This window comes from Colletotrichum fioriniae (assembly GCF_027942845.1).
Source record: "Colletotrichum fioriniae strain IMI 355084 chromosome Unknown scaffold_12, whole genome shotgun sequence".
NCBI lineage: Eukaryota > Fungi > Ascomycota > Sordariomycetes > Glomerellales > Glomerellaceae > Colletotrichum > Colletotrichum fioriniae.
In genome coordinates this window covers 1,784,311-1,792,948 of record NW_027076848.1, presented here as the reverse complement: position 1 = coordinate 1,792,948, position 8,638 = coordinate 1,784,311, and the positions used below count along the sequence as shown (strand labels likewise).

At 49.8% G+C, this 8,638-nt stretch overlaps 2 protein-coding genes across 2 annotated transcripts; both read left to right on the top strand.

Moving 5' to 3' along the window:
* N0V96_009711 (uncharacterized protein) lies at window positions 1–1,660 on the top strand (the record flags this gene model as incomplete). Its single annotated transcript, XM_053190379.2, has 4 exons — window positions 1–94; window positions 218–703; window positions 770–1,014; window positions 1,082–1,660. The coding sequence occupies 4 exons, from the start codon at window positions 1–3 to the stop codon at window positions 1,658–1,660; spliced, it is 1,404 nt and encodes a 467-aa protein (XP_053052309.2).
* Window positions 1,661–4,126: 2,466 nt separating this feature from the next.
* On the top strand, window positions 4,127–5,164 carry N0V96_009710 (uncharacterized protein; the record flags this gene model as incomplete). Its single annotated transcript, XM_053190378.1, has 6 exons — window positions 4,127–4,419; window positions 4,479–4,534; window positions 4,591–4,650; window positions 4,701–4,775; window positions 4,833–4,916; window positions 4,983–5,164. The coding sequence occupies 6 exons, from the start codon at window positions 4,127–4,129 to the stop codon at window positions 5,162–5,164; spliced, it is 750 nt and encodes a 249-aa protein (XP_053052308.1).
* Window positions 5,165–8,638: the final 3,474 nt, after the last annotated feature.

Sequence of the window (8,638 nt, the reverse complement as noted above, 5' to 3'; positions counted from 1 at the left end):
ATGGTCGCTTCACTCGCTTCTGCCGCTTCGGCGGCACTCTTGCTCGTCAGCAGCCTCCCGGCCGTCAACGCGCAGTACACCATCGACACAACTGGTAAGCAAGCCGAGCACCTCTCACCCCACGATCATTCTCCCCGCCTCATGGTGAAATGCAATGCGACTCATCTCAACAAGCACCGTTCCCCCTGCTAACGCCGCTTCTTTCCCCACGATTCAGAAAACGTCAAAAAGTCAGCAAAAATGCTCGCATACGACCTCATCAAACAATACAAGGGCAACCAAACCGGCGAGATCCCCGGTATTCTACCCGGCCCGCCAACCGAGCACAAGGGCGACTACTACTGGTGGGAAGGAGGCGCCATGATGGGCACATACATCGACTACTGGAAGCTGACGGGCGACTCGGCCTACAATGACCTCGTCATGGAGGGCATGCTTCACCAGACCGGCCCCAATGCCGATTACATGCCGCCAAACCATACCGCATCGCTGGGTAACGACGACCAGGGCTTCTGGGGTATGTCCGCCATGTTGGCCGCAGAAAACAAATTCCCGAACCCGCCCGAAGAAAAGCCTCAGTGGCTGGCACTGGCGCAGGCCGTGTGGACGACGCAGGCGAGCCCTGACCGCCACGACGATACCTGCGGTGGAGGTTTGAGATGGCAGGTGCCGTTCTCCAATGCTGGATACAACTACAAGAACAGTATGCGACCCCCGAGCCGAGTTGTGGGAGAATGTTTGGGACGTAGAGGTAACTAACACGCCACAGCCATCGCAAACGGATGTTTCTTCAACATTGGCGCCCGCCTCGCCAGATACACCAACAACGACACGTACGCGCAGCACGCCGAGAAGACCTGGGACTGGCTCTGGGCCGTCAACTACATTGACCACGAGTCCTGGAACGTTTACGACGGTGGCCACGTCGAGCACAACTGCACCGACGTCAACAAGCAGCAATTCTCCTACAACGCGGCTATTCTCACGCAGGGCGCCGCTTTCATGTACAACTACGTAGGTGTCACCTCACGAATGGAGCTTAAAATACCCTAGTTATGACCTCATACTGACCCGTCTCCAGACCAACGGTTCCGACGTCTGGAAAGGCCGCATCGAAAAGATGACAGAATCCCTCTTCCTCAACTTCTTCCCCAACAACACCGCCTACGAGCTGGCCTGCGAGGGCCGCAAGGGCCAGTGCACCGCCGACATGTTGTCCTTCAAGGGCTACGTCCACCGCTGGATGTCCGTCGTCACGCAGGTCGCCCCCTTCATGAAGGACAAGATCCTCCCCGTCCTCAAGGAGTCGACGCAGCACGCCGTCAACCAGTGCACGGGCGGCGCCGAGGGCCGCACTTGCGGCTTCTACTGGAATGAGCAAGTCTATGTCGATCCGGCCGTCGACAAGACCTCTGGTGCTGGCGAGGTCATGAATGTTTTGGCCGCGGTGTCGAGTCTGCTTATCGAGGATGCCGCGCCGCCTGTTACGAATATGACGGGTGGTATCTCGGCGGGTGATCCTGATGCTGGAAGCAAGAGTAAGGACAATATTGAGCCGGAGCCCATCACGACGGCGGACAAGGCCGGTGCGGGTATCTTGACTTTCATCGTCCTTGCTGGCGGTCTGGGTACGTGGGGATGGATGAGTCTGGGTGACTGAGGTGGTGGGGAAATGTGAGAGAGCCCGAAGAAAGGAGGCATGAGATACCTAAAGTAATGGGTTGTTTGATTTGTTGTACGGATTACATATCAGGATCGCATGGCATGGCGTTCTGGGTAAACACTGCAGGAGGGGAACTTGACTAGCTACCACTGCCACGAATTACTTTTCTTACTTTAACCACTTTGAAATATTGCGACCTGGTGACCTACATTGTCGGTGAAATGACGCTATCAGAAAGCTCAACAAATCGTTGCGACTTGCGAATACTTCCACACCCGAGAGAAGAAGTGTGACGATGTTCAAGCCTCAGCTATCGGCGTATTGAAACTACATCAAATACCAGCCTCAGCTATCAGGAAACTTGTACGCTGCATATCTCAAAGTCCGCTCTCGGTTCGCCTCGCTGTGTGGCGCACGCCGTCTGATGTTGAGTGACTGGTGCAAGGGTGCTGCCTGTGCAGGGACGAAGTCTATCTGTGGCTAATATTGGACATGGTGGAGTGATTGCGGAATGCTCCGAAGTCACTCTCGCTATCGGTTCCAAATTGATTCGGGGCGTTGTTGTCCGTTCTCTTGATCCAGTTGATGGAAGCATTGAACCACGAATCAGAAACTGATTGACTTGTAACAGAGTAATAATATTCTGGCTCTTATTAAGCCATTCCGAGGAGACGGGTCGTTTTAAGGCTACACAAGTGTGCATCCTAGGTTTTAAGCTTATCGGGGGTTCCCCATAAACGTGCCGAATATCCGCCCTCACGACAGTCGCTCCCCATGGACTTTAGTGTCTGGCAACGGTGAGCGTGAGCATGTGAGCGCTTAGAGTATCCATATTACTCCAAAATCCAGCAAGTTCAAGCGAGATAGTCAATTCAGGGCTTTTCATGGACGGAGTGGAAGAATCTGAAGAGTCGAAGAGTCGAGCTGGGGGAGGACTCAGGGTAGCCCATCTCGCTGAATCGCTTTTCGAATTCTTTAGACACTCTCTAGGCTTCCAAGTGAAAATTGCCTGACTTGCCTGTGCAATCAAAAAGGAAGAGACGTAGAACCCGTTCTCTGATATCCAAGAATCCCAAACATGTCAGAGCCAAAGCACTGCCAGAGGTACAAATCTGAGGCTCAGCCAGACATGAGCGTTGGTTGGATTTACCCAGACCAAGGCGGAAGGACAGACGAATATGAAAATCTACTAGCCGTGGGTTCTGATAGCGACAGACTGAAAACGGTATTGATATCATGTTGAATACAGGGAGGACATGTCATTTTTTGTGAACATCACATAAGCCGGCATTCATGAGCCCTCAGGCCTCGGATAAATAGTGAACAACACGTCACTAGCCTTTCCCTCTCGGTTCTTTCCAACGCTCTCGGAAAGGTTTTCTAGAAGTTTCGATGAGAACGCAGTGATAGGAAAACTGAATCTGTGGAGCGGCGGACCACTCGGCATACGGTGAGTGTACTTAGGTGGCCGTTGATTTCTCAAGTTCCCAAGCCAATCGCACCAGGTCATCAACGAGACAATATGTGCATTTTGACTATCTTATTATTTTGGACACCAAATCGTGCCTCGTTATCGCGTTAAAAAATTAAAATTAATAAAAATAAAAAATAAAAAACAACTCGGCGTTGCGCTGTATGGTTGTTCTTCGAGCTTCGTGAGGCCAATTGTAATGCGGTGTTGGTTGTGTTAAATGTCGTTCGGTGAGGACCAGGGGTAAGGAACGGCACCTCTGATCGACAATTGAAACTGCAGTCGACGGCTTGCTTGTGCGAGAGACAAAGAATTGCTAGAAAGACGGGAACCGAACAAAATAACCACGACAAGGAAACACTACTAAGTAAATATGCAATAAGAACGTGTTTCAATGGGCCGAGAATTCCAGCTTGCAATCCGTTGATAGATTATGATCCAAATTCAAGCGTAATTGGGCAGAATTTGAAGGTTCGGGGCTGCATCGGCTTGCGATGATCGTCACGTCAAAGCTAGCAACTCCCACCGGCAACACCAGATTAGACGTAATCAGAGCTTTCGATCGCTCGAGTCGTGGATAGACAGATCTCCACGCGCACTTACAGCGGCTCGTAGTTTAAACATGCTCAGTCGGTGAGTCCTCTCCCCGAAACAGCCGCTGAGATTTGTGCCGATTTGCCGCCTAACCAATCACGAGTTGTCAGCATGGCTAATCCCAGTAAATGGGCATCGTATACTCGCTACGAAAACCCGCCGTAACCCAGTCGCAACCCCCTTCATTTGAACTCGGCGAGTTTTACCGCTCAGAGTCAATCATCGAAACGACCAGCTTTGAGTCCTGGATTACTCCCTATGTACGGAGTAAACCGCAGCCAACACTACTATAAGATGGATGTAACCTAGCGTCTTGGCCTTTTCTTGTCTCCCTCGCACTCTGCAGCTGTACTGACCTATCATTCTGATTCATTCACTCTTTTCTTGAAACAGCCAAGATGCGTTCATTCTCTTCCATTGCCGCTCTCCCCCTCGCTGCGCGAATCGTCGCTGCTGGCAAGTACGATGCGTGGAAATTCGGCAACATGTTCACCCTTGGCTCCGACAGCAGCGTCATCACCAAGGCCACTTACACTCTCGTTCCCCCGTCCATTCCCTGCGGCACCGTCATCAGCAACCAGAATGACCAGCCATGGATGTCAATCTGGGTCGGCATCTCTCAGTCCGTCAGCGACCAGGGCAGTGATCTCTTCCAGCCTCTTTTGAACTGGGCCCCCGATAACTCTGCTGCGTGAGACATCTCCGGCTCTAGGCTTCTTTTTATCATCGACTGACGAGACCTTTTCATAGCGGTTGCCCTGCCTCCAACACCGAGTGGTGCGTTGCTGCTAGCACCTTCACCGGTTGTAAGTTTCAAAACACAAAAGCCGCCGATTAGGAAGGGTATACTAACAAGTCGCAGCCACCCAGGTTGCCCAGCCATACATTGCCATTCCCTCCAAGTCCGACGTCGACTTTGAGCGTACGTTTCAGATGCCTGTCTCTTGACTGTAGTAGCTGACTGTGTTTTAGTCGTCTACGATGCCTCCAAGGGGGTGACCCAGAAGGTTTGGATCAACGGCGCCATGGTCTCCCAGCAGACCGACGGTAAGTATTTTCTCCACCTCCCTCAACCAACGAGACAATACTGATGCAGGAACCTAGTGGACGGCAACGGCAAGGGCCCTACCTACATCTACTCCAGCAACGAGTGTTACCAAGGCGCCTGCGGAACCCTCCCTGCCTACAGTAAGTTGATTGAGCCTGCTATCTTGAATTGTATTGTGTTTTTATGCGCTAACTTTATACTCTCAGGCTGGAGCAACCTCACTGTCACCCTTGCCAAGGCCGACAAGACCTTTGGTGATTCTCTTCAGCTTACCGGCGCTACCTCGACTGGCGTTAAGACGACCGACGACGGCAAGACTTGGCACGTTGACGCCATCAAGATCAACCAGGATTTCTTCTACACTGACGGCTCGAACAAGCAGTGCTAAGTTGTCAGAGACACACCAAAGCGGGTGACCTAGTTAGACCATCTTCACTTTAGGGCTCAGCAGCCACTCCTCGATCTTCTTCAAGCCAATTTTATCATTGATCTTGCTTGATGTATCCAAATTTTCCCTTCTCCAATCAGGCGAGCGCATTTGAGATGTTACCGACCCAAGTACCTTGTTCGAGCCCTTGTCAATAACAGTAGGTCTGTCCTCTCCATCGACCATGATGTTCCCAGGATTCAGATCGTTGTGGGCAATCCAAAGAAAATGTAGATATCTTATGCCAGCTTGGATGCCCTTTCAGTAGCGAACCTATGTGAACGAGAGATCGACCACAACCTTCCACTCGTTTTGCAGGACTCATCGCATGACGCTTCAACAAAGTTCCAACAATGCGCCCATTCATCTACGAGCACCACGTGGACTCCGAACCTGGGTGAGGATCGTATCAAATACGCTGATATACTCTGATCTCATCGGCAAAATCAGCTATCAGTTTGGTCCCTGCGACCGGAGAGTAGACAACTACGTTGGATCGTTCGAGTCATCTGTCATCGGCAGGAGTGAAGCTTGGATCATGAATCGCAGCCGTGCCAGATAACGGGAGCGGGCAGATTTTGGACTTCGGAATATGGCGAAGACAGATGATGGCTTGTTCTAAATTGAATTATTTCTTGGCAATCTCGGTATCACCAATACATGCTGTGTGTTCGTCGTTGTCGACCAGGAAGAACCTAGTGCATTTGAAGTTGATATCTCCGTTCTCGTATTCCTGAAAGGCCTTCATTAGACCGGCGAAATCCATAGGACTGCGTGCTGCAGTCTAGGCTCCATGGTTGGAGAACGTGTTCTCCTGTTTGTCGATATCCTCTCTGACTCAGTAAACTTTTGACTTAGAAATTGGCGAGATCGGTCTGACATTACTATCAATATTGAGTTTGAAGTATGGAGAGTAGTGCTGAAGCTAGGATAACGCAGCAAATAACAGTCGCAAGGAAAACCTTTGTAGGCAATAATGGGGTTGCTGAGCATCATTTTCAGTGAGGTGTAGGCAAGCGTGATAAGCAATCCACATGCAGATTCTAGCTCAAGCCAGTGTAGGAAGTAAGTCCGGTTGATGTTTTGCTGATAGAGACACACTCCGTCATCCGAACTACTAGACTAACAGAATCACCGGCTTGTTGTGATCCTCCATGTCTCTGTCTACATGCCTTATGGTGATAGGCAGGCACCTCAAATAGCACACTTCAGGTACGGTGGGAAGTTAAGTATGGCACACATCAATAAGTCGAACATCGATCTTGTTTCTTACTTTTGACTCGACAGATATATTTGATAGAATGTTTTTGTGTACTTTGAAGTGTAAAGAGAGTTCCCTGATACTAGGTTTGAACGGGCTGTCTAATGATCAACCCAGTCGATCACAACAACAATCTCTGGCCCATCATGAACTGCCTGGCCAGAAGGAATCCTTTAAGGCACAAGGGATCTGACTTTTGGAATATCTCTGCTCCATTTCTCCCCATGATAGTCCTCTTGCGGCCAATATTTCTCAAGACAATCCTCTGCCTCCCTCTGGTTCGTCAGCATTAGCTCTAGACCCAGTTCTGTCGCCTTACACGACCAAAGTTCAGCAAACCGCAAGTATTCCACGCCAGCCCAAACCTTCGGCTTTCCCTCATGCTTCTCTCCGCAAGTGTCACAGTAGCAATTGATGGCTGTATCGACATAATTGCAAATCTTCTTGTTCGACTCTGAATACGAGATCGCAGGGCCAGTGAGGTCAACGAAATAAATTGTGTCAACACTTGTAAAAATACAAGTGAGGAGTCGGAGTGGATGGTATCTCTTCTCCTGGAGCCTCCTATACAGTCGCTGGGGTTCCTTGGGGTACTCAGGTGTGTGTGAGCGTCCACTTATGTATGACGAGTTTGTGATGGCTGAGCATTGACTTTCATCTTTCAGAAACTCCTTGAGCCCCCCGACCGTGTCTTCAATCGCCCGAAAGGTATCCATCTTCATGTGCATGCGATTGAACAGTATTTGAATATCGGTACCCGAACTCATCGCTTGCCAGTTGTGAACACTCATGGCGATGGTTTTCAAGCCTTTAAACACGTCATCCAGGCAAATGACTGCCATTGAACCAGGTTTATCGGGGACTAGTCGTGCTCCTGGGGCTTTATCTTGATCCGTGGGGAAATCTACGAAAGAAAGATCTCCCGCTTGAAGGATGTAGGGTTTGCCCACTGTGTCGATGACCTCGGGAATCCGGCCCTTGACAAAGCGGCATTGAGTATTGCTAAAGTCAGCCTGTTCATTTTGAGCCGGGTCTTCGATGTCTTGATAACTAGGGCAGCAATCCAGGGCCGCATCGATGAAAGCACGGGACGTCAAAAGTCCCCAGTTCTGAGGGTCCAAACGTCCATTCAATATGGAACGTGAGAGTGGCCATAGAGTGACGTTATTTGGCAGCTCGTCGTAGCATTTACACATCTGATTTTGAGAGTGTTTGGATTTCTCTTCGCACCTCTGTTTATGTACCACAGCATGTCTGACCCTGAAGAATCGCATGTTGGGTACCTGCTATTCCCCAGACTGCGAGTTGGTTTGTTGTGGATCGATGTCGCTTGGAGGGAAGGCATCGCTGACGAAGGTGTCCATCTTGCCGGTTATTAGGGTTTGAGTGATACGAATGCGTGATGCTTGATGTAACCGCTCACAGAATGCGATTCTACTTCCTTGTGGAGGAGTTGAAGAGTCGCAGTCTTAACCCACGGAATGATTCTTATATCTTTGGGGGTATGTTGAATTCTAGAAACAAAACCGGCCAACGGAGTCATTCGCGAATAGCGTCTTTGTTGCAATTTACCTGATCACCGGTCGGTAAATGATCTTGATTGCCAAACAAAGACACGAAGTCAGGGGCTCTTTCAATGACTTGTATCACGGCCTCTTTGTCCTTGAATGTTGTTCATGAGATACCCGATAGGCCCATAAAGCCTTCGATGCCATGAAATGTCCCGGCTGTTTTTTTGACTGACAGATGATCGTAAGAAGGCAGTTGCTCCTTTTGTTGGTGCTTAACTGAGCCAGACACTTATCCAAGTAAGCGGGATCTAGAGGCTAGTCAAAGCTTATGTCCAAGACTATATGTGCTTGTCACAGCATCGGCGATTACGGTGTAACCCAGTCCAGGTGAGCCTGTAGAACCTCAATGAAAGAGGCTGTCAATTATGGCATGATTTCACATAGGTACTTGCGTTGAGTGAGGCGCAAATTCAGTGTGTGAACAATATCTGATTTTAGGTTTCTGTCCTTACTGGTGTGCTTCGGATCATAAAGGAAGATTCCTTTCTTCAATAAATACTTTCACCGCAGCAGCTTCTTCTCCACCAATCGAAGCTACGTTTTTAGAGTCCCATTGGAGAGGTATTCTCAGTTATTCTTAGGTCAGAGAGAAATCTGCCCTGC